This window comes from Xyrauchen texanus, chromosome 31 (assembly GCF_025860055.1).
Source record: "Xyrauchen texanus isolate HMW12.3.18 chromosome 31, RBS_HiC_50CHRs, whole genome shotgun sequence".
In the NCBI taxonomy this organism is placed as follows: Eukaryota; Metazoa; Chordata; class Actinopteri; order Cypriniformes; family Catostomidae; genus Xyrauchen; species Xyrauchen texanus.
The window spans coordinates 11,445,664-11,472,373 of NC_068306.1; the positions used below are offsets into that span (position 1 = coordinate 11,445,664).

A 26,710-nucleotide genomic window follows, 5' to 3' on the forward strand; every position below is an offset into this window, starting at 1 on the left:
TACGCGCCTCCTCTTTTTGACACCCACCGCTACTGTGCTTGCATACGCGCCCCCTCCCGGCCATCATAAGAACAGAGACACGCCTCCACACAGCCAGTTCAGCAGACACGGACCAAAGGTATAAAAATGAATGGAAGTAAGTTGCTGTGTCTACATGCCTTGAAAGTTACCTCAGGTTTTGAAACCGAAAGCTAAGGTTATCCGCTTACTCGGGAGTAAACTTACACGGGTTTTCGCTTAACCTGCTTTCTGGAATACCTCCCTGGTGTTTAATTTTTATTCCAAAATGTATTAAAAGCGATGGCAGATACTTTGAAACATGATTCATAGGCTATAATCATTCAGCTATCTACTACCTAACTATAGCTATCGAAGAAAGAGTTGGATTGACTGGTTATTTGAAATGTGCTTTCTATATGCGTATACGGTACATTTAAAAATAACTTATAACCGGTATGACAAACAAAACGACTACGGCCGTATAACATCCCATCCATCTAATACAGTATTTATTAAGATGCGTTTCGGGTGATCTGATCGCATGTGGTCAGGAGGCGAGACAAATCGCTGTTAACACCTGGTCATGACATGAGGAATCAAATTTTGATTCGTCAGGTCAAAGTTCAAATATTCCAAAGATCAAAACCTTAATCTTTTGACAGAGTTCACTGCACTATAAAAGCATACTGTAGGTTTCAGAACTGAAAACTTCCTCAATTGAAAAAGAGCATTTATATAAACCAGGCAGTTGAAACCACTTGTTTGGAATTTGTGATATTACAAGGACCAAATACATCTGCATATGACTGCCTCTTCAGCAAGACATGAATGCCTATATTTTCACAGGGTTCCCACGCGTCCTGGAAATCCTGGAAAACCTGGAATTTTGCAATGCAGTTTTCCAGTCATGGAAAAGTCATGGAAAATGAGAAAAATACCTAAATGTCCTGGAAAATATTTTTGTATAATAAAACTGTTTGATTCTGACAAGGTTTTTGTAACATTTTCTAGTACTGATATAGTGCAGAATGTTTTCCTTCCAACACTGCTGAGGGTTAACGACAAACACATTTGAGTTGTAAACTTTAGATAACGACGACGGTCAGACGCAGATTTAAATTTTTTTGATAATGAATTTACACCCGAGGTGGTAGCAGAGTAGGGATAATGCGGCCTTTACACCTCAGTGTGTAGATTAAGAGTCCGCTTACACCGCCGTCACATGTGGGGCCCTACGATTCCGCAATGTGGAAAACACGGATTGCTGAATTCAAAAGTTACATTAGCTATAAAATTTGAAATGTCAATGAATATAACATGTTTGTGACAAAAGTGAATTTTTTAATGCATGATTAAATAAAGAAATGTTAATCTCGATATGTCCAGGTGTGATTATTAAACCACAAAGGCTGCGATTTAATTAAATAAATATATAATCTGCATGTGCTGCATGCTTCAAAATGAATGTGTGAAGCGGTTGCTCATACGCTGAAATCCCCTCATCATGAGCGTCACGTGCTGTGTGTGTGCGTGTGTGTGCTTATTGTAATGAAATCAAAGCTTTTTGGGGTTTAATAATCACACTTATTCATGTAGCCAACACACAGAAACACCAAAATAACTGCTCGTTTTAAATGAACACATGAAATGGGGATGTTTAATGTTATTAAATAATAATAATAATAAACATGTATTTAGGCAATATCTCACATCTGTGATGTTCTGTTGTGCTGCACTTTATTTGATATAAATATCTTCAGTGTTGTTTCGGATTATGCTGTGAGGATTTTGTAGAAAATACATTAATTTGATAAAAATAATAAAAAAAATTATTAATTATTAACATAATTGTATTTTCATTTGATTATAGTTTTATGTAAATTTGATTAGACACCATTTTGTGGATGAAATTGAATGAAACTGTCGAATATGGAATTTTGTTAAAACAACTCTCTAATAACCACAATTTTAATGACCTCTTGTGTGTTTTTGTTTAAATATTGCAACCGTGTGGCACATAAAATGTCCTGGAAAAATGTGCTTTGAAAAGTGTGGGAACCCCGTTTCATCATTGCACAAGTCGCACAGGTGTGAGAGAGGGACACGTGTGCCTATCTGGATTTAAATATTTTTTACACTAGATGAATGGCTTTGACCATTTCATGCATCTCGAGCCTCTTTTAAAAGACACAATGTCAAGTTATAACTCTAAAAAGGAGACCTTTATTCTATTTTATTCAGCTGCACTGTGTCTTGCTGTTTTGAAAGCATCCTGGACCGTTTTTGCACCCATCTCTGCTATGTTTAATTGTTGATCTATTGTAAGCATGCACAAGATGGACATCTTTGATCGTTTCGATGTGTTTCCGGTGTGCTTTTTCGAGCGGTACAAGCACAACTTTTAAAACCATGTCTCGTTCTGCTGCTGCCAATGACTGGGAGATACAGTACACATGCTGTTCTGTGTGTAAACAAACACTGAAGAGGTGAAGACCAGCGTCTCATCTTTGGCCTGTTTAAGCACCCAACATAACCAAAGTTTGCATATTCTGAACATTTCAGCATGGATTGTTGGTGGGTTTTTTTTCGGCCCATACCAGTGGATTGCTTGTGAACCCATCACAATATGATTCAAGCTTTGCAAAGGAACTGTTATTGAAAGATGTGGCAGCTTAACACTAACAGACCTGTGAGTAAATGGGTTTTATTCACAAATGTTTCTGATGTCATGATTGTTTGCTTGTCGCAATTGAACATTTCATACCTTCAGATGAATTGTGTTGGGTGTACGTTGTGTTATCCCTGAGATGTATTTTTCTAAATGATGTGAATCTTGTTCATTTTATTCTCATTGAGATTTAAATAAAGCTGTATACTTCAATTTAACATTGAAGTCTTAAAAGCCCAAATAGCTTAAAATCTAGTGTTTCAGACAGAGGGTGTAAAATTATTGTATATTATAAAATGATGACTGTTTTGGTGAAAAATAACTTTATTGACATTATAATTGTACCTCAGGGAATATAATACGGTTATAAAAAATATGAGTATGTCATGACCCCTTTAAATGCTAAATGCTATGGTCTACTTTGACCACTTGTGTTCAGATTTCGAGGGGAGTGTCTTTGATTTCATGATATCAGTGCAAAGGCGGACCAGCCATCTGGAGAACCGGAACTTTTCCTGCTGGGCCGGCCAGGAAAAGGGGAAGCGATATGAAAAATGGGCCACAATATGATGAAGGGGGCCGTGAAACGGTGTGGCGATATGTCGACAAAGTTTTTGTCCAGGGCCGATATTTTTACCAGTCCGCCCCTATGCCAGCATAGAATAAAACTGGTGTCCTGTTTCTTCCAGATGCAGTTGAAATTTAATCCAAGCACAAATGTAACACTTTGAGCATAACATTTCACATTTTTAAATTTTCTTTTGGGATGTTTTTATTTTTTGTGTGTTTCTTTAGTTTTTTAAAAAGTTAAATCTCTTGTTTTAGCACAGGGGTGAATTGAAAGATGAGGGCTGGTGCTTCACTGCAGTCAGGGATGCATGCAGGACGTATTAGCCTTTACGCCTCATATGCGATGTGGTCACATGTGTTTTTGACTACCACCACCCGAAATACACCTTAATACCAGGTGTAAATGGGGTCATAGTCACTATTCACTTTCATTGAATCTTTTTCCCATACAATGAAATTGAACTGTGATTGAGGCTGTCATTCTGCCCAACATCTCCTTTTGTGTTCCACGGTAGGAAATAATACTATGAGTTTGGAACAACACAAGGGTGAATAAAGTAAATTATACATACAAATTATACATAATTTTATTTTTTGGGGGTGAACTAGCCTTTTAAGCAAAAGCAGAATATATCCAAATATCACCACGTCACGCGTACGCAAAGACTTTTATTTTGAAAAACGTCTACATATACTGAGTTAAGAATTTCCTGCTTCACACCGCGACTGGTTTCGGTTTGGCAGGGGAACTGGGAAACAGTAGCATCACATTAGCTGCTGGGGACTCGGACAATCGGAGATTAAAAATAAAAAGAGTAAATCATTCAAAGATGTTCCTTTTCTGCAATGAATACGCCAGCTAATGTCGATTCAGATACACATTAAGAAGTTCTCCGAGGAGCGCAAGGTAAAATTACATTTTGAAGTTATTGTCCTCTCCTTGATTGTTTATTCTTCTGAATTGCGCCCCGTTGGCTTGATTGTGGACGGTACTGTCGGTAAATATCGGCACAGGCTCACAATGAGTGTTTCAAACCTTTTTTTACGAAACGGATTCTGTATTGTAACAATGTATCTCTCGATTTTGGGGTTCGGTATAATCAGTTACACTTTTGCAGTTTGCTTTGATACGTTTTTGCCTTGATAGACATGTTAGTTTGGCCATAGAAGTAGTTGTGCCATTATCATAGTTAAAATTATACATATTTAACATTAGTTATAAAGAAGCTTGCATCAAAAGGTCTCGTTGTACATGCTCTAAATTTGCTAAATCTTTCATAATCATTTGATTCCTTTTCTATGCGAGTGTTTCTCAAAACTGTCATTTGCAATTCACTTTACACAAATCCACACAAATTCAGAGTGCGTCAGTATAATGGAAAGTGATTTCCTTTACATTTGTTTGGAATAGATCCATAGTTTTCCATAGCTTTTTGATGAGCTGGTTTGAATTGGTCTAGCAGGCAGCAGCACATTCCAGTCAACACAATGTTCCCAGACATCCAAAGCATTTTGTGGAGTGCTTTAGGGGTAAAGTATGGGAAACGCCGAACCCCCATTGCATTAGATCATGTCAGATTGGCCAGAATGATTGCAGTAGATTTCATGAGTTTTGAAATTTGAAGTTTTGCTTCAATTTTTTTTTTAAGTTCAAGGAGGCATTTCTGCCTTTTAACTGGAGTACATGTAGTATTTGAGGGTTTTCTTCATTACTTTTCAGTTTTTGTTTTTACAGATCTGTTTTAGGGTAAATGGCACTTGAGGAATAGTTTTCTTGGTCTGTAGCAGATTAATCTGTCATTTTAATTGCTTTCAGAATCTGAACTCAACACTTGACACAGTTCAGCAATGATTGGTTAGTCATGCATTGTAACTGCGAAGATTCAGCTTGCCTGGTTTATCTTCAATTCACGATGGATAAAATTAAGCCCTGTCCTACTTCTTGTTTTAATTGATTTTTTTTTACACTTATTGAATATTCTGTTTCACTCATAAATGTGTCAGATTACGCAAGTAAATGGATTGCAAATTACTTTTCTCTCAATTACTATACTTTCACTTATTGGGCAGTTATTGAAAAGCTTTTGATTTAATCACCTTGGACAATACTGAAATAAGAATTTGGTCTCAAAAAAAATGTGATGATTTTAGGGATTTTAATTAGCTACATAAAAAGTATGAATACAATACAAATGACCTCAAAATCAACCTTTAGACATTGCTTGTAATGATCTCCTGGATCAGGAAAATGTTGCATGGCGTAGTGACAAACAGGTAGTGAGGTGGTAGGTTTTTAAAAATGTATGTCTAATTCAGCCCCTTTTTACCCTACGTATAGGGGTGGTTCACCTTAAAATTAAAACTGATTATTTTCTCACCCTCATGTCGTTCAAATCCATATGATTTTCTTTCATCTGTGGAGCATAAAAGGAGATTTAAGTCACCATTCACTTTCATTGGCTCTTTTTTAAAGGGGTCATATAATGCCATTTTTGTACACGTTAATATGAATCTTTAGGGTCTAAATGAAAACTTTGTAATATACTTTTATTAAAAATTCTCATTAGTATTTTAAGAAAACACTAATTTTATCTGCTCAAAAACAGCTCTGTTTTCAGCACGCCGTTTCAGTGCATATGACTTTAAATGATAATGAGCTTTGGTCACCCCGCCCCTTCTTAGCAAAACCAGCTTTATACTGACCCTCGTTAATAAAGCAGTCTGGTGAAAAATGATTTGCGCAAACATAAACGCATTGACGTTGCTCGTGGGAATATTCCCATCATAAATAACAATACTCAGCCACTGCGTCTTCAGCGGTTCAGATTTAGGAACATCAAAATGACTGCTGTGTTCGTTATTACACCGAAGAACAGAACACCACAATCGCTTATAGGCGCCATTCTGCTCCAGTGTATCAACAATGATGACGGACCATGTTGATACATGTAGACCCGCAAGGGCGGGTCTGTGTTGAAACACTGCTGTCAATCAACAATCCTGGGAGGGGCGTCCGACCGTGTGACGTCACACGGTCGAACGGCTCGATTTGGGGCAGGGGAAAATATATAAGGAGATTAAAACAAAAACACTGGATGGATTTTTATCATAATAGGATGGTTGTGTACAGGCACAGCCAACACACATTTCAGTACAATCAACTTGAAAAAGTGCATGTACCATTATATGACCCCTTTAATAATCTTAATTTTTTTAAATTGTAGATTGGTATTGGTTTTAGCAGGGTCGGGTGGAATCGACTACCAGTAGACTTAGTGGGATGTCCTGTGGACTGGCCCCTCCACTCCCTTCAGACTGATGCTCAATTAACAAGCTGCTGCTTTGTCAGATCTACAAGAAATTTTCATTTAGATGCATGTGTATTTGCTCTGGAATAGCGAAGGAATTGTTTGCCTAAAATGCTGCGACAGACTGTCAGGTCAGGAGTACTATGGTCACTGTTTTTGTGGGCCTTCAGAGATTCCTATATTGTTTTATTCTGCTTGGCTCCACTCTCTCCAGAACCAGCCCCTTAGAGTGCTGTTTGTTTTTCAAAATAGTCCTATTATTTCCCATGAGGTCTAGGGAGTCCCTGCTCCTTTTAATGTTGGGAAAACAGGCCAAACTTCACTGTGACCTTCCTTTCAGACGGGGAGGTAACAGACCAACATCTTTACCACATGGAACTCCACTGACAAAACATCTGTTTCTCTTGAGCACGATGCTTATGATTTTTTTTGATAATTTCTCAGGATTATTTGCTTCTATGCCTGTTATTGCACATTTATTCAGAGTTTTTCCAAGGAGAAGCATACACACTAACAGGGTCCATTTTATCAGCCAATTTATTTTTGCTTATCCGCTGCATTGGGCATGCTTTCTCACTGTGTGCTACACATGAGCCAAATGACTTTCCACCTTATTGCACATATTTAAAGCCCCATCAGACACTGTTACTTCCACAGTCAAACCAACCACACTGTAGGAGTGTGGACATGGCCATCAGACAAAAGCAAAGTGTCGTGTTTCAATACGAAACTGGATTTTTGAAACTGTTGAGCACGTAGGCTAAAGTTGAGTGCACAATATAGAAATTTGAGTTTTTTTATTTAGCTTTTGTTATACTTTTTGTTGTGCAACACAATCGTTGTTGAGAATCACAGTCTGAACAGGTGCACTGGGGCATCTTTATGCACCTGGAATGACCATTAACCCTAAGAGACCCAGTAAGACATGCAATATTTTGGTGAAGTCCAAGAGTGGGTACTTCAATTGAAAGAGAAACAAACCCCTCTTCTAAATGGAAAAAAGCTTTGAACATGTCCCCTTCTAGAGCCTTATTATATAGTTTTTATCCTAGTTTCCCATTGGTCAGACTCTTTTTGAGAGTGTGGTCTAAAGTATTATATGATTCCTGATTGTCTATGCTGAAATATTTAATCTGTTGTTTTTACAAAGACTAAATGACATGTGTCCTACACACAGCTAAGATTGGTAATAAAAATAAATTCTAAATTTTTCCACATTTCTCCCAATTTGGAATGCCCAATTCCCACTACTTAGTAGGTCCTCATGGTGGCGCAGTTACTCACCTCAATCCGGGTGGTGGAGGGCAAGTCCCAGTTGCCTCCGCTTCTGAGACAGTCAATCTGCGCATCTTATTATGTGGCTCGCTGTGCATGACACCGTGGAGGCTCACAGCATGTGGAGGTTCATGCTACTCTCTGTGATCCACGGACAACTTACCACACACCCTATTGAGACGAGAACCCCTAATCGTGACCTTGAGTATGTTACCCCATGTGACTCTACCCTCCTTAGCAACCAGGCCAATTTGGTTGCTTAGGAGACCTGGCTGGAGTCATTCAACACGCCCTAGATTCGAACTCACGACTCCAGGGGTGGTAGTTCAGATTGGTAATCATTGAGGTTTTTCTGTTATCTGATATGGGCCATGTTTGGAATGGAAGACTCGCCTTACTTACTGATATCATGCAGTGTACACTGAATATTGTTGTATACTTTAAATTTGAATGTGAAACAGTATGCATTATGCAACAATAAACATTTCAAACAGTAGTACAAGTTGTCGCATAACCTCATCATGTTGCATGTTTAGCCTAACTAGGCAAGTTGCGTCTAATTATCTCAGAAATAAAGTCAGAAGTTTACATACACCTTAGCCAAATACATTTAAACTCAGTTTTTCAAAATCCTGACATTTAATCGTAGAAAACATTCCCCGTCTTAGGTCAGTTATAGGGCTCTAGACTAAAGGAGCCTGGGGAGCCATTGGCACCTAAACTGAAACATTAAGGACCCAAATGGCTGTTTTTAGTTGCCACAGAATTACTCGATTTGGATTGCTGTTCAGAAACAAAATAGAAAGCCGGAGAAAAGGAAGATAGCTGATAACCCATTAATAAACAGTATAAATACAGTTGAGAATATGAGTTTGCATTCCCTTTTGTCTCATAAATGTTCACTCCCCTTTCATAATTTATACAAATATAAGAGATACACATTTTTTATTTAGTACTGCTCTTCAGAATCTACATTACAGATATTTACATAAAGGACATACAAGTACCTCAACTGTCCCATCTCACTCTCGGAGATGGAATATGTCTCCTTCCTGAGCAGTATGATGGCTGCGTGGTCCCATGTTGTTTATACTTGAATACTATTGTTTCTATGGATGAACGTGGTACCTTCAGGCATTTGGAAATTGCTCCCAAGGATGACTTGTGGAGGTCCACAAATTGTTTTTTCTGAGGTCTTGGCTGATTTCTTTTGATTTTCCCCTGATGTCAAGCAAAGAGGCACTGACTTTGAAAGTAGGCCTTAAAATACATCCACAGGTACACCTCAAATTAGCCAATTAGCTTATCAGAAGCTTATTGGATAATTGCCTAAAGGCTTGACATCATTTTCAGGAATTTTCCAAGCTGCTTTAAGGCACAGTTAACTTATTGTGTGTAAACTTCTCACCCACTGGAATTGTGATACAGTCAATTAAAAGTGAAACAATCTGTCTGTAAACAATTGCTGAAAAAATTACTTCATTGCATGCACAAAGTAGATGTCCAAAAAGACTTGCCAAAACTATAGTCTGCTAATATGTGGAGTGGTTAAATTAGTTTAATGACTTCAACCTAAGTGTATGTAAACTTCTGACTTCAACTGTATAATATAAGAGAGTTTACTGTAAGATTTTGCAAGCGTAAATGTTAAAACTTTTGTACTTGGTACTGGAGCTGTTGCTATGGTTACAGACAGTGGCTGCGTGGTGCTTTAATGGCCAGGTGTTGCAGACTGAACTTTCCCGAAATTTCAGGTCACGTGAAACGGAGGCTTGGAATTCGATATACCAGACTGTTAGGAAGCAATTGATCTGCTCTTGATGGCCGTTATTGCTTTGCCTTTTTCACTTTTGCAATACGAGATGATGACCTCTGACTTTGAGCTGACATCCTTGACATTCTGAGCATTATTTACATTATCCTGACGTTATTTTGCAAATATTGCATTGAACTACATCAGTTCTCATTTTTGTGGAACTTGTCCACGCAGCGCTTGTTTTCCGTAATGTGACTCATGCTAACAGTTTAGCGCTACAGCAAATAATGTGAGGTGCCTATGAAAATAATGTTTGTACTGATATACTTGTTTTACAATAATTCCAATATTAACATGCTGTCTTAAATATTAAAATAAAAAAGGAAAAACCTTTTAATTATTTTTTATAGTTTAAAAATGACTAGTCGACATCACTAATCGACTACTCAGTTGTTGAGCGACTGGTTGACCATTCTTGCACACCCTAGTTCAGATTAAATCACTAGTGTTTTGAGGCATTGGTGGTTACTGATTCAAACAGCAGGTTTATTTATACAACGATAATATCTTTCAGCTTCAGTGTAATGTTCTTTCAGTATATATCACCTCACCACCATGGTGAGTTGTGGTCTACATTTGGGTGCGGTGCTGCCTTGCTTTAATTCCTTTTCAAACATATCAACTTAAAAGGCTTGTGGGAAATATAGGGGTGTATAGGCTGGTGTCTATGCGGGCATGCCTCATCTGTTTGGCATCAAAGTGTCTGGACCAGTTTAGATTTACAAAGAGTCTGGATAAGGGCAAGAAAAGGGTCAGATTTCCCCAGGCAACTGAGCATGCACAGGTACATGATAGATGGATTAATTGATTTTAGTATTTCTACAAGTTTCCTCATTATGTATGCACTTTGACATTCAAAGGTCTTCTTAAGACCTCCCAAAGGTAAAATATATATACTTTTACACGTACCTGTTCTTATTGTGCACAATTCATCCATGCATGTTATTAAAAAAAGTTTGTCTTAGTAGTCTTTCGTTAAAATGTAATGCTTCCTCCTCCTCTGAAACTTTCCTTTTTAGTTGTCACTATGTCCTCTTATATTTCAACCACTCTCCCTCCAAACATTTGGCTTTTTTCTGGTTTGTAAATCCCACTTCTCATTGTCCAATCTTTTCCCAATGGATAAAATTGAGTTCCACACTACATTTCTTGTTAAAAAATCTCTCAGACTACGTTAATAAAGTAAAATGTGTTGCAAACATTGTTTCATGGTGATTTTAAGATAATTATAATCACTAGACCCTACCCTCCCTACAGACACTTTTTGGCATTATACCATTTTTTTTTTTTTTATAACATTTGTATTTATGAATTTATTTACACTGCATTTCATATTACTCACAAGCTTTTTTACACTGTTATTTTCTGGAGTAATGGGCCTTTAAAAATTGTTGTTTAATAGTTATTTACTTGTGAAAACAAAAAAACAAGTTTTGTTTTGGCCATTAAGTTTAGAATATACAGCTTATATCTCTCTGTAACCAAGTCATTGACTCCTGTTTAGATTTTGCTGTAAATGTATCAAGAACTTGGAACAAAGCATGAAAAAGGCGACCAAGCCCACGGCCGCCGGCTCCAGAACCTCAGCGGGCACTAAAGCCCCGGTCAGATCAGAGGGAAGCAACATTATGGGCACAGGTGGCAAGATGGCAAACAAAACCCTGAGTTCAGCCCCACTATCTAAGGTACCACTAAGCCTATTAACTATTCAATAACTGGAAAAAACTCTTTAAGCCAGCCTAAGCTGGTTTGCTGGTCTTAGCCGGTCTCCAAGGTTTGGCTGGTTTACTGGTTTTAGCTGGCTGACCAGCTAGACCATCTTAAATCAGCTAAGACTAGCAAACTATCTTAGATTAATCTACAAATCAGCTTAAACAGTCTGTTTAACTTAACCAATATTTTTGTTTATGTCAAAATGGCAACTAGAATCTGCTAAGAGTTTCATTTTTTAAGGGATATGTATAAGTTGTGATTTATCTGTAGCAGATTATTAACTTAATGTGCTTGTATACTTACCAGGCAAAAAGCAACGATGATCTCCCAGCGGTGAGTTCAGGAAGTGGAGGAGTATCCATTAGCAACAGTAACACTACAGCCAGAAACAAGAGAGGAACCTCTAATCAGAGCACCAGCAGCACAGAGACCAGGGCCAAGACCAGTTTAGGTAGTGTTAACCATTAAAAGTGATTAATTGCCTTGGTTCGGAAAATATTGCAAGTAAAATGATCTGTTTGTGTTTAATGCTACACAATGTGTGGTATTAAAAGAACCCTTGCCTATTGGCTTTCATGGAATCTGCACAATATTTCACATTTCTTCTGCTGGAAATGTTACAAGAGAAAGTCTGCAGGATTTATATGAATTATTTAAATATGGATCTGAGAATACTGTATTCATATTGTAGGTGTGGGGGATCTGTAGAATATTATGAATAATGGATGTTTGGGTTTGCATCGATTATTAGATATAAATGCCCATGACTGTTGTGGTGTCATGGAAAGGTTTCAGTTAATGTCTAAATTTAATGACTTCTCCTGTAGGTCTATCAGGAAGGCGTGGAACGTCCTCTGCAGCCAAGGATCCAGGCATGACCCGAGAGAATTTGCAAGAACATTCCAGATCCAGTGCTGCTAAAAAGCTAGCTGGACCCACCGATGCCATGCCTCAGAAGAAATCTCGATGCCGTGCAGTAGGCGACTCTGAGTCTCGGATGAGTAAATCTCGCTCAGACAGCCAGATTAGACAAAAATCAGTTCTGGAGGGCAGAGTGAAGGACCTGCAAGGCTTAGCCAAGAGCAAAGACTTGGAGATCCTGCACCTGCGCTCTGAACTCCGGGGTATGAGAGCCCAGCTTGGTCTGGAAGCTCTTGATGGCCTTGATGCTCTTGATCCAGAAGAAGGGTCTGAAGAGACAAAGCAACCACAGGAGAAGGAAGTTTCTCCTGTTATCAGTGCAGCAGATGTGGAGTCCACACTCCTACTCCTTCAAGACCAGAACCAGGGCATTCGAGATGAGCTCAACATGTTGAAGAGTGAAAACTGCATGTTAAAGGATCGCCTAAATGCTCTCGGTTTTTCACTTGAGCACCGACTTGACAGCCCTGACAAAGGCCTGTGCTGCCTTTCCTTTAGTCCTGAGCCTGTTGAAGGTGGTGGCTATATTAACACCAGTGGGGGTATCTGCGAAAGCAGAGGGGGTGGCATTCGGATATCTTCCACTGAAGGCTCTGTCCAAGGCTCTGTCCAAGGATCTACCGAGGACTTGCTATCAGAACCAAGACGTGTCAGCTCTCCGGATGCAGTGGACAGTGAGTGCAGTGAGGTCTACCAGCCCATCACATCTAGTGATGATGCCCTAGATGCACCCTCAGGTTGTGGGTCATCTTCTGAATCTGAAGGTGGGCCACCGAGCAGGGAACATTCGCGCAGGGGTAGCAGTGGGAACACCAGCGAGGTTTCGGTGGCTTGTCTGACTGAGCGCATCCACCAGATGGAAGAGAACCAACACAGCACAGCAGAAGAACTCCAGGCCACCCTACAGGAACTTGCTGACCTGCAACAGATCACCCAAGAGTTGACTACAGAGAATGAACGTTTGGGCGAGGAGCGTGCCATTCTAGTCGACTCCCTTTGTCAGCAAGGCGAGCGTCTTGAACTGTATGGAAGACAGCTGGACTATTTCCATGGTCTGCTTGATGAGCACAGAGTGGCCTACAACAAGGATGACGAAGATGCCAAAAGTTTGCGATATGTGGAGCTGGAAAGACACTACGCAGAGCTCAACGAGGATTCGCGTTTTGAGAGGGAGCAACTCTTGGGTGTCCAGCAACAGCTCAGCAGTGCACTCAAGATGGCGGAACAGGAGAACGCAGAAGCTCAAGGCCTGATGGCAGCATTGAAGGAAAGAGTCCATATGGCTGAGAGAGCTGTGGAAATGGAGCGCCGGGAGTGCGCAGCCACCACAGCAGAGATGAAAGCTTTGAGGGTGGTGTCCGAAGGAGAGCAGGTGGAGCTAAACCGCTGCAGATTCCAGCTTGAGCAGGAGAGGCAGAGAGTGGCCCAGCTCCTCTCCATTCACAATGCAGGGGATAAGAGCGACATAAGGCACCTGCTGGACACCGAGAGATTAGACAAGGAGCGAGCAGAGGCTAAAGCAGCTCAGCTACAAGATGAGCTGGGGCACACGCGCAGTGAAGCTGCACAGTTGCAGGAAGCAATTAGCAAGGTGAACCTGACAAATACAGTCGGTACATACACATTTCCTCAAGTTATCTAAGGATATATTGTGTCCGTCTGCGGCATTATTTTAAATAATTTGTATGCGCTATACGGACGTCTTTGACTATTGCGCCACGTCTCACTGTTTTTTCAGCATCTCGCACAGGTGCACTATGTTTTTAAGGCACCTTTTTAAGACAGACTCGAGACACCTGCATTTTGATCCGTTTGTTTAGTTGGGTCTAGCTTTTTTTTTTGTGCAAGAATGCATTCAGTCTGAATGACCCTTTAGGAGTCGTTCCCACAGTATGTGTTCTTGTATTTTTTGTATGCTATTTTTGATTTCTAGTCTATGTACATATGTTTTACACAAGTGAAAGTCTACCGCTTTTTTAATGCAAGAATGTGTTCAGTGTGAACACCACTTTCATGTCTTAGGACTTAAGCATAAAGAATACTATAATGTTGGAAATGATTTCAAGTTCTTGTACCTTACTCTTGCTTACAAAGAAGCAGTATTCCATCTTCCAAAGTGTATCCATCCTGATGTGTTTCTTTGTGTGTTCTAAAGCTGGAGGGTGAGTTCCGGGCATTCCGTAATGATATCCAGATGCAGGTAGCTGATCAGAAACGGCTTCTGGAGCAGCAGTGCTCTGAGCTGGAAGAGAAGGACACAGAGATCGCAGACATGAAGGAGACCATCTTTGAGTTGGAAGATGAGGTCGAGCAGCATCGTGCTGTAAAGCTCCATGACAACCTCATCATATCTGACCTAGAGAGTAAGTCACATGACAAAATGGTTTCCATGGCTACTGGTCACTCAACTCTATAACATACATTGTATATTTAAAAAGCACCACTTTTACTATTGCTTTTACTTTATTAAATATTACATTCTGGTGTGTAATTCGTCCTGCACTGTGCTACGGGCATCCCAGCAAACACATTTACATTGTGAAAATGTTTTAGCCACATTCCATTTTTACTATCGCATCATTGTTCACTAGGTGTTCTCCACATTGTAACAATGTATAAATGTAAGATGCAAGAAGGCTGCAGCAACATTGTTGTGCTACGTTCAGCAACTGAGAGACAATCTTCTGGCCACATTTGTTTATTTCTAATGCCTTAGCAACATATTACTCTTCATTGCTCATAATTTCTTTGTGTTCTTATATTATGTGGTTAATATTTTTAAATAATCAAACACTTAGAGCCTCGAAATTAAATGGCAAATTCTGAAATATCTAATATCTAAAATGGTTCTTTATTAGTTATGTTGACAATAAATTAATTATAATCAACATTTTAGACTTTGGAGAGTAAAAATGCAATACAGGGTCATATCATCGTCTTTATTAATACATATTACATTGGAATTGTAATGATTGTGATTGCACTACCGAAAGTATTTTTTTAAACCAGGGGTTTTCAAAGTCTTAAACAGAAATTTCACACATTTCTTCTAGTGTGGTATTATCAAAATCCATCATATTTCAGGCATTGGAGCAATTCACCAATGATGATCAATAACTCTCGTAATGGACACGTGGTGACAAATGAACAGAGGTAGAGCTATCTGGCTTTATATTACATTAAAAAGTGCATGAGACACGTTTTGAGCTCTCTCTGAACAGCACATTATTGAGAGCATTCCCTCACGCAACCTGTACATGGATGCGCTCTTGCACGGTTTGCATGCGTTCATGAAATTTAACAGTATTATAATGCCATAGAGCTACGGTCTATTAAACTGCACTATGGTTCATTAAGCCAATCAAAATTTTAATTTATGTTCACAATAAATCTTTATTGTATTTATGGATTTATTTTTATTTTACGTGGTACATTTATGATCAATCTCTGCGCCTCACCTGACATGCTCAGGCACCCCCCGGGGAGGTGTGCCTTCCTGTCTGAAAACCGTGGATTTAAACTATATATAAATTATTTAGTATAGAGTATATTAGGTATAATTAAGAATAATATCTAAACTAAAAAAAATAAATACATAAAAAAAAAACGACTTCACAACCTTAAACTACAAATTGACCTTTGAGCAATAGTCAATTTTTGTCTTAAACTAACAAACAACATTTCTAACAATTTTGTGGAAGTGTGTGTGTGTATAATAAATAAATAAATATATATATATATATATATATATATATATATATATATATATATATATATGCTTTACTTACAGATAACTTAAAATTTTGTCTTATAATATCTGACCTGCTTTGATTGCCACTGAATGCCCTTGATTATCCTAGGAAAAAAATACAAATTGATACATATTGCCACAGGACAATAAATATTGAACATTTTACAAAGTTATTAGGCTCAACATTAGCAGTTCACAATATAAAGTTTACCTGACACGTATGTTTATAAAAGCATTGAAAATCAAATATCCTCCTTTTAATACAATTTAACACACAAGTTCATGTTTTTAAAAAAAATGATGTAACTACTATGGTGTTGAAAAGCGCTTGAGCTATGTTCCTGATTTCACACTTTCATTCTTGGTGCTACAAAAGAGGCATTCTGTTATTGTCTCCCTCATAGCCATTTACCCCATGTAAGATATAACGTACAGTCAGTATTGCAAAATAAACAATAAAAAGTGATCTTGTATCATCACCCTAAGAGGGGTTTATTTTGTGATGATGTCTTACTGGATGTACTTCATCACCATTATTACATGACTACTTAATAAATATATAAATATTCATGAAATATAGATTTGATTTGTGCATTATCTTAGATCAATTATTAACAATTGTTCTGTAATTTAGTTAGTTTTTTCCAATGTATGTGATTGGTTTGTTTAGTTTTCACTAGATTTACAGTGTTGTTTGCATCACAGGCTTCTGTCCACATAGAGGCATCATTGAGCTACTAATGGAAGTGGACAACACACTGTCTTGACTTCATCACTTTGACTTTGTTTATAGATCTATAATGATTTCTTCCACACATTGCTTTCCATCAGATTCCATCAAAAAGCTTCATGATCAGAAATATGACATGGAGAAGGAAATTAAGGTGCTTCACCGAAAATTACGGGTAAACTTTCCCTCTCCGTTTGCTGTCTCTTCACTTTATGTATCTTTGTGTTTGGATTAATTGATCTAGCAATCCTACCTGAATAATAGTTTGGAGCTGAGTGCTAACATAGCAACTTTTAACAACTTTTACTGATGAAATGTCCTGTAGTTTTTCTGTGATTTTCATAATGCTTTACTGACACCTGTCACTCACAGGAGGAATCGACTGAGTGGCGGCAGTTCCAGACTGATCTGCAAACAGCTGTCATCATAGCCAACAACATCAAGGCGGAGGCTCAGGAGGAGATCGGGGACCTGCAGCAGCGTCTACAGGAAGCTCAAGAGAAAAACGAAAAAATAAGCAAAGAGTTGGACGAACTAAAGAACAGAAAGTACGAGAAAAAAGATTACACAGCCCAGTCTGAAAGTGCTGAGAGCTGGAATATAAACAGGTTGTGCAACTGTGTTTGTATGTTCAAATGTTTGCATGCAGAGGTTCTATGCATATTTGTGTGTCTAGTTCTTACTATGTTGGAGATTTGTTTATTAATGCATGTGTCTATGTGCACACTGCAGGCAGGAAGAGGAGCGTGGACGTGTGTATAATTATATGAATGCCGTGGAGAGAGACCTGGCTGCACTGAGGCAGGGAATGGGTCTAAGCCGATGCTCCTCCACATCTTCCGAGCAATCGCCCACTGTCAAAACACTCATTAAGAGCTTCGACAACGTCTCGCAAGGTACATATGCTGGTTGATGGGTGAATGTCACGAAAACATGTCCAGGTTAACTTTTTTTGCATAGCTTTAATAAAGTGTTTATATATATATATATATATATATATAACTCAGCAAAAAAAGAAACGTCCTCTCACTATCAACAGCTTTTATTTTCAGCAACCTTAACATGTGCAAATATTTCTATGAACATAAAAAGATTCAACAACTAAGACATAAATTTAACAAGTTTCACAGACACGTGACTAACAGAAGATGAATAATGTGTCCCTGAACAAAGGGGGGGTCCAAATCAAAAGTAACAGTCAGTATCTGGTGTGGCCACCAGCTGCATTAAGTGCTGCAGTGCACTCCTCCTCATGGACTGCACCAGATTTGCCAGTTCTTGCTGTGAGATGTTACCCCCCTCTTCCACCAAGGCACTTGCAAGTTTCCGGACATTTCTGGGGGGAATGGCCCTAGCCCTCACCCTCCGATCCAATAGGTCCCAGACGTGCTCAATGGGATTGAGATCCGGGCTCTTCGCTGGCCATGGCAGAACACTGACCTACCTGTCTTGCAGGAAATCATGCACTGAACGATCAGTATGGCTGGTGGCATTGTCATGTTGGAGGGTCAAGTTAGGATGAGCCTGCAGAAAGGTTACCACATGAGGGAGGAGGATGTCTTCCCTGTAATGCACAGTGTTGGAATTGCCAGCAATGACAACAAGCTCAGTCCAATGATGATGTGACACACCGCCCCAGACCATGACGGACCCTCCACCTTCAAATCGATCCCACTCCAGAGTACAGGCCTCGGTGTAACGCTCATTCCTTCAACGATAAACATGAGTCCGACCATCACCCCTGGTGAGACGAAACCATGACTCGTCAGTGAAGACCACTTTTTGACAGTCCTGTCTGGTCCAGCGAAGGTGGGTTTGTGCCCATAGGCAACGTTTTTGCCGGTGATGTCTGGTAAGGACCTGCCTTCGAACAGGCCTATAAGCCCTCAGTCCAGCCCCTCAGTCTATTGCGGACAGTCTGAGCACTGATGGAGTGATTTTGTGTTCCTGGTTTAATTCGGGTAATTGTTGTTGCCATCCTGTTGCTGTTCCACAGGTGTGATGTTCAGATGTACCGATCCTGTGCAGGTGTTGTTACACGTGGTCTGCCACTGCGAGGATGATCAGCTGATTCCTGTCTCCTTGTAGTGCTGTTTTAGGCATCTCACAGTATAGACATTGCAATTTATTGCCCTGGCCACATCTGCAGCCCTTATGCCTCCATGCAGCATGCCTAAGGCATGTTCACGCAGATGAGCAGGGACCATGGGCATCTTTCTTTTGTGTTTTTCAGAGTCAGTAGAAAGGTCTCTTTAGTGTCCTAAGGTTTTATAACTGTGACCTTAATTGCCTACCGTCTGTAACTGTTAGTGTCTTAATGACCGTTCCACAGGTGCATGTTCATTAATTGTTTATGGTTCATTGAACAAGCATGGAAAACATTGTTTAAACCCTTTAAAATAAAGATCTATAAAGTTATTTGGATTTTTACAAAATTCTTTAAAATACAGTGTCCTGAAAAAGGGACGTGTATATATATATATATATATATATATATATATATATATATACAGTGAGGAAAATAAGTATTTGAACACCTTGCTATTTTGCAAGTTCTCCCACTTAGAAATCATGGAGGGGTCTGAAATTGTCATCGTAGGTGCATGTCCACTGTGAGAGACATAATCTAAAAAAAAATCCAGAAATCACAATGTATGATTCTTTAACTATTTATTTGTATGATACAGCTGCAAATAAGTATTTGAACACCTGTCTATCAGCTAGAATTCTGACCCTCAAAGACCTGTTAGTCTGCCTTTAAAATGTCCACCTCCACTCCATTTATTATCCTAAATTAGATGCACCTGTTTGAGGTCGTTAGCTGCATAAAGACACCTGTCCACCCCATACAATCAGTAAGAATCCAACTACTAACATGGCCAAGACCAAAGAGCTGTCCAAAGACACTAGAGACAAAATTGTACACCTCCACAAGGCTGGAAAGGGCTACAGGGAAATCGCCAAGCAGCTTGGTGAAAAAAGGTCCACTGTTGGAGCAATCATTAGAAAATGGAAGAAGCTAAACATGACTGTCAATCTCCCTCGGACTGGGGCTCCATGCAAGATCTCACCTCGTGGGGTCTCAATGATCCTAAGAAAGGTGAAAAATCAGCCCAGAACTACACGGGAGGAGCTGGTCAATGACCTGAAAAGAGCTGGGACCACCGCTTCCAAGGTTACTGTTGGTAATACACTAAGACGCCACGGTTTGAAATCATGCATGGCACGGAAGATTCCCCTGCTTAAACCAGCACATGTCAAGGCCCGTCTTAAGTTTGCCAATGACCATTTGGATGATCCAGAGGAGTCATGGGAGAAAGTCATGTGGTCAGATGAGACCTTTTGGTCATAATTCCACTAACCGTGTTTGGAGGAAGAAGAATGATGAGTACCATCCCAAGAACACCATCCCTACTGTGAAGCATGGGGGTGGTAGCATCATGCTTTGGGGGTGTTTTTTCTGCACATGGGACAGGGCTGACTGCACTGTATTAAGGAGAGGATGACCGGGGCCATGTATTGCGAGATTTTGGGGAACAACCTCCTTCCCTCAGTTAGAGCATTGAAGATGGGTCGAGGCTGGGGCTTCCAACATGACAATGACCGAAGCACACAGCCAGGATAACCAAGGAGTGGCTCTGTAAGAAGCATATCAAGGTTCTGGCGTGGCCTAGCCAGTCTCCAGACCTAAACCCAATAGAGAATCTTTGGAGGGAGCTCAAACTCCGTGTTTCTCAGCGACAGCCCAGAAACCTGACTGATCTAGAGAAGATCTGTGTGGAGGAGTGGGCCAAAATCCCTCCTGCAGTGTGTGCAAACCTGGTGAAAAACTACAGGAAACGCTTAATTGCAAACAAAGGCTACTGTACCAAATATTAACATTGATTTTCTCAGGTGTTCAAATACTTATTTGCAGCTGTATCATACAAATAAATAGTTAAAAAATCATACATTGTGATTTCTGGATTTTTTTTTAGATTATGTCTCTCACAGTGGACATGCACCTACGATGACAATTTCAGACCCTCCATGATTTCTAAGTGGGAGAACTTGCAAAATAGCAGGGTGTTCAAATACTTATTTTCCTCACTGTATATATATATATAGTGCGTCGTAAGTGCGTAGCGTCGTGCGTATAGCGTCGTGTCGTGCATGCGTCGCGTCGTGTGTGTGTGTGTGTTTAGCAAAAATTCAAGGCAGTGCAAAAAATAGTAATATAATGTAGAAATATTTTACTTTTTAAATTTTAAGTTCAGTCGATTTAATTTTTTTTTTAATCAAATTAGTTAAATGATATGAAAATTAATTTATTGAATTGATCTCATATAATCAATATTTGCTAAGGCCACAAAATAAAGATAATTTAATATAATAAATAATGCATAATAATTCAAGTACTTACAATTATAATATATAGACTTTAATATAATAATTTAAATATTAGTATTCGTATTGGATTGTTGATGCAGATGATTAAAGAATAGATTACACCACACAAACAGTGGCTTTAGAAGTATATTGTTTGTTTTGTTTCCATATTGTAATATTGTCCCACAGTCCACATCAATTAATTTTCAAGTGAGTTTATTATTCCGTCCTGTTTTCTAAATTTAAAGCATCTTACTGGTTTTCAGTGTCGTCAAACACCACGTTTTTAAGACGCTATGTGAAATTATAAGTAGTTGAAACTTTTAAAATTGTGTCACCAGACCCCTGCATTCTGTTGTGCTTAATCCAGCTAACAAGAATGTGTTCATCCTGTGCAAGGAGTTTGATAGGTTTCTGTGACTGGCTCTCTATCAGATGCTGCCTGTGTGGTTTATTGAGGTATGCTTACTGCCCCCTGCTGATGAGGCTCCTAAAACTTTTATAGGTTATCTACATACGTGTCGGGGCAATATTAATGCTGCATTCATTAAAATTGGGATGTGGTATATTCCAGCTTGATATCTCTGATCTCTGACCATAAAGGCATTCCATTGCCAGATACTTGGAAGATGACATGTAAACCGATCTGCAATGGTTTCATTAGCTTAGCAGGGGATTGTCACGACATCTCCTAGCAACCCAATTGATAAACAATGCTGCGAAGCAAGCATTTGTGCTACAGGTGGACGATTATCAAGAGGAGTATACAGTAATTTACCATGTTTTGTACACCTGTTTCAGCAAAAGTTTGTTAAACAAGCTTTAGTATCATGTAATGTTGGAACTTTGACTCATGGATGAATATTATTTAATAAAAGTTCATGTTTATTATCCATCCATCCATCCATCTTCAACCGCTTATCCGAAGTCGGGTCGCGGGGGCAGCTGCTCCAGCAGGGGGCCCCAAACTTCCCTATCCCGAGCCACATTAACCAACTCTGACTGGGGGACCCCGAGGCGTTCCCAGGCCAGTGTGGAGATGTAATCTCTCCACCTAGTCCTGGGTCTTCCCGAGGCCTCCTCCCAGCTGGACGTGCCTGAAACACCTCCCTAGGGAGGCAGCCAGGGGCATCCTTACCAGATGCCCAAACCACCTCAACTGACTCCTTTCAACGCAAAGGAGCAGCGGCTCTACTCCGAGCTCCTCACGGATGACTGAGCTCCTCACCCTATCTCTAAGGGAGAAGCCCGCCACCCTTCTGAGGAAGCCCATTTCGGCCGCTTGTACTTGCGACCTAGTTCTTTCGGGTCATGACCCAACCTTCATGACCATAGGTGAGGGTAGGAACAAAAATTGACCGGTAGATCGAGAGCTTTGCCTTTCGGCTCAGCTCTCTTTTCGTGACAACGGTGCAATAGAGCGAGTGCAATAACCGCCCCGCTGCCCCGATTCTCCGGCCAACCTCCCGCTCCATTGTCCCCTCACTCGTGAACAAGACCCCGAGGTACTTGAACTCCTTCACTTGGGGCAAAACCTCATTCCCTACCTGGAGTACGCACTCCATCGGTTTCCTGCTAAGAACCATGGCCTCAGATTTAGAGGTGCTAATCCTCATCCCAGCTGCTTCACACTCGACTGCCAAGCGATACAGTGAGAGCTGAAGGTCACGGGCCGATGATGACATGAAGACAACATCATCTGCAAAAAGCAGCGATGAGATCCCCAGCCCACTGAACCGCACACCTTCCCCACCCCGACTACGCCTCGATATCCTGTCCATGAATATCACAAACAGGATTGGTGACAAAGCGCAGCCTTGGCTGAGACCAACCCCCACATGGAATGAACTCGACTTCGTGCCGAGGACCCGGACACAGCTCTCGCTTTGGACAACAGGGATTGGATCGCCCTAAGAAGGGATCCCCCCACCCCGTACTCCCGCAGCACCTCCCACAGTATCTCCCGGGGGACCCGGTCATACGCCTTCTCCAGATCCACAAAACACATGTAGACCGGATGGGCATACTCCCAGGCCCCTCCAGGATCCTTGCGAGTAAAGATCTGGTCCGTCGTTCCACGGCCAGGACCGAAAACCGCATTGTTCCTCTTCAATCCGAGGTTCCACAATCGGCCGAACCCTCCTCTCCAGCACCTTGGAGTAAACTTTACCAGGGAGGCTGAGAAGTGTGATACCCCTGTAGTTGGCACACACTCTCTGATCCCCCTTTTGAAGAGGGGAACCACCACCCGTTCTGCCACTCCGTAAGGCACTGTCCCAGATTTCCACGCTAATGTTGAAGAGGCGTGTCATCCATGACACCCCTCCACATCCAAAGCTTTCAGCATTTCTGGTTGGATCTCATCAATCCCCGGGGCTTTGCCACTGCGGAGTTGTTTGACTACCTCAGTGACCTCCCCCAGGGAAATAGAATATGATCCCCCATCATCCTCCGGCTCTGCCTCTACCATAAAGGGCGTGTTGGGATTTAGGAGTTCTTCAAAGTGTTCCTTCCACCGCCCAATAACCTCCTCAGTTGAGGTCAACAGCGTCCCATCTTTGCTGTATACAGCTTGAATGGTTCCCCGTTTCCCCCTCCTAAGGTGGCGGACGGTTTTCCAGAAGCAATTTGGTGCGGACCGAAAGTCCTTCTCCATGGCTTCTCCAAACTTTTTCCACACCCACTGCTTTGCCTCCCTCACGGCCAAGGCCGCAGCCCTTCGGGCCTGTCGGTACCTTGCAACTGCCTCCGGAGACCTCCGGGACAACAAATCCTGGAAGGCCTCTTTCTTCAGTCGGACGGCTTCCCTGACCACCAGTGTCCACCACGGTGTTCGAGGGTTACCACCCCTTGCGGCACCTAAAACCTTGAGGCCGCAGCTTTCCACCGCGGCTTCGGCAATGGAAGCTTTGAACATTGCCCACTCCGGTTCAATGTCCCCAACCTCCGCAGGGATGCCTGAAAAGCTCCGCCGGTGGTGTGTGTTGAAGATCTCATGGACGGGGACCTCCTCCAAGCGTTCCCAGTTCACCCAGCACTATTCAGCTTGGGCTTCCCAGGTCTGTCCAGAGTCTTTCCCCACCCCTGACCCAACTCACCACCAGATGGTGATCGGTTGACAGCTCTGCCCCTCTCTTTACCCGAGTGTCCAAAACATATGGCCTCAGATCCGACAACACGATTACAAAATCGATCATCGACCTTCGGCCTAGGGTGCTCTGGTACCACGTACACTTATGAGCATCCTTATGTTCGAACATGGTGTTTGTTATAGATAATCCGTGACTAGCACAGAAGTCTAATAACAAACATCCACTTGAGTTCAGATCAGGGAGGCCGTTCCTCCCAATCACGCCTTTCCAGGTGTCCCTGTCATTTCCCACGTGTGCGTTGAAGTCACCCAGCATCACTATGGAGTCCCCTACTGGGGCCCTATTCAGGACTCCATTCAGGGTCTCCAAGAAGGCCGAATACTCTGAACTGCTGTTCGGTGCATATGCACAGACAACGGTCAGAATTTCCCCCCCCACAACCCGTAGGCGTAGGGAGGCGACCCTCTCGTCCACCGGGGTAAACTCCAACGTAGTGGCGCTCAGCCGGGGACTCGTGAGTATCCCCACACCCGCCCGTCGCCTCACACCCTGGGAAACTCCAGAGAAGAATAGAGTCCATCCCCTATCCAGGAGTACGGATCCAGAGCCAAAACTGTGCGTCGATGTAAGCCCCACCAGATCCAACTGGTAACGCTCCACCTCCCTCACTAGTTCCGGCTCCTTCCCCCCCCAGTGAGGTGACAATCCACGTCCCCAGAGCAAGCCTTTGCTGCCCGGGTCTGGTCCGCCGTGGCCCACGGCCTTCACTGCCGCCCATATGACAGCGCACCCGACTCCTGCGGTTCCTCCAATGGGTGGTGGGCCCAAGGGATGACCCATTAATGTTTATTATTAACTTTGTAAATCTTCCTTAATGCTGATATATTTGTGTGATGTCACGCACCTGCATCTCTGCGAAATCGGAGTTGAAGATTTCCTCACAAGTTTCCTCGTTCAAAGTACAACTTCAAGTGGCGTTCCATTGCACTTTCCTTGTAGGAAGTTAGAAATTCCGACTTTCCAAGTTGATTGGAATGCAGCATAACTTCATAAATTGTGTTAACGTGTAATTTTAATATAATTCATTTCACAAAATTAACGTATTACTGTAAATCATCAGCCCTAAATGTTATTTATCAGAATGAGATTTTATTGTATTGTATTTATGTTTTGATAATCAGGGGTAAATGTATTACAATAATGTTGAAATAATGTAACAATGCAAAAAATCTTGATTGTCCCCAAAATGGGCTTTATTTTCGTTATGTAAAATATAAAATCTTATTTCTTTCCTTTTGATTTTGGGTTGAAATATTACCGGGACATATTTTTGACAGGTTTCGTGAAACTGAAACTGCTCTTATTTATAATATTTTCATCTAACGATTAAAGATATGGGCTGGTAACCATAAGGTTGTGAGTTACAACCCCACAAAGGGAGATCTATGAATTATTTTTTTATTTATACATTTCTATTATTATTTGTCATATTTCTTTGTGCACTGCATCTTCTGTTGTCAAGACAAATTCGTGTGTGTGTGTGTGTGTGTGTGTGTGTGTGTGTGTGTGTGTGTGTAAGCATAATCTACAATAAATGTCATTCTGATTTTGATAAGTAATCAGCTATAACTCTGATATTGGCATCCTAATACATATATACCTATATTGTATTCTTTTCTATTTGTAGTCTCAATACTGTATGTATGTCTGTTTGTCTCTCTGTCCATGAACAGGACCTGTTCCAGACAGTCCAGTTGCTCCTGTTACTGCAGCGGCCACTATCTCTAGAACCCCACTGAGTCCCAGCCCTATCAAAACCCCTCCAGCTGCTGCGGTCTCTCCCATGCAGGTATAAACCACCAGGATGGATGAATGAACTGGGCCTAATTAAAAGTAAATCTCATTAGTGGAGGTTATGCAGTTGGATAGACAGGTCTGTTTTTGATAGATGCATTAGGATGGATCTCTGATCACTTTAGCAGATGTCTGCATTCTTCTCTATGGGGACTTTGTAACTAACACCCATCTGTCCCATTAGAACTCCAGTCCTAGTGTGCATGCTAAACATCCTTTTTTGTCAATTTGATGTACTTTGAGTGCAAAAGTATGTCAGGTGCCGAGACTTTGTGGCATATGAATTTCACAGTCTTGAGAATGTTAGATATATAACTGGTTGTCATTGGCTCAAGAGTTGCGGTTTGCAGTTTGAGATTAGCCATTGTTATGTAATAAATGTAATAGTTGCAATGGTTGTCCACTAAATTACATTTTGTTTAATTGAAGTGTAATTCATTGGCCAACTGTCATCGTTCCTTTGTAACAACTTATCAGCCACACACAGTGGTTTTAATAATCACATCTGAGCTATGATTGTGTGTAATTTATTTTGGAATTTATGTAGAGAATTTCAGGAAAGTCTCTTCAAATAATGTAAAGGAGTGTTTGGGAAACCGCCATTATTTTTAGGCAATTCTGGCTGTTGGCACTAGTGGCATAGA

The 26,710-nt window shown here is 40.9% G+C and overlaps 1 protein-coding gene across 2 annotated transcripts in view; it reads left to right on the forward strand.

The window, feature by feature from the left end:
* The first annotated feature begins 3,987 nt into the window (after positions 1-3,987).
* The window catches only part of LOC127625232 (cytospin-A-like), a 35,387-nt gene continuing 12,664 nt past the window's right edge, over positions 3,988-26,710 (forward strand). Inside the window, exons 1-9 of one of the 2 annotated variants that reach the window (XM_052100390.1) lie at positions 3,988-4,145; positions 11,142-11,322; positions 11,657-11,801; positions 12,178-13,862; positions 14,427-14,634; positions 16,854-16,927; positions 17,125-17,360; positions 17,485-17,648; positions 25,946-26,061. In XM_052100390.1, coding sequence (XP_051956350.1) covers positions 11,179-11,322; positions 11,657-11,801; positions 12,178-13,862; positions 14,427-14,634; positions 16,854-16,927; positions 17,125-17,360; positions 17,485-17,648; positions 25,946-26,061 — 2,772 coding nt within the window. In that variant the 5' untranslated portion in view covers positions 3,988-4,145; positions 11,142-11,178. The remainder of the gene's footprint in view (positions 4,146-11,141; positions 11,323-11,656; positions 11,802-12,177; positions 13,863-14,426; positions 14,635-16,853; positions 16,928-17,124; positions 17,361-17,484; positions 17,649-25,945; positions 26,062-26,710) is intronic. The other variant, XM_052100391.1, reaches the window with a different exon arrangement.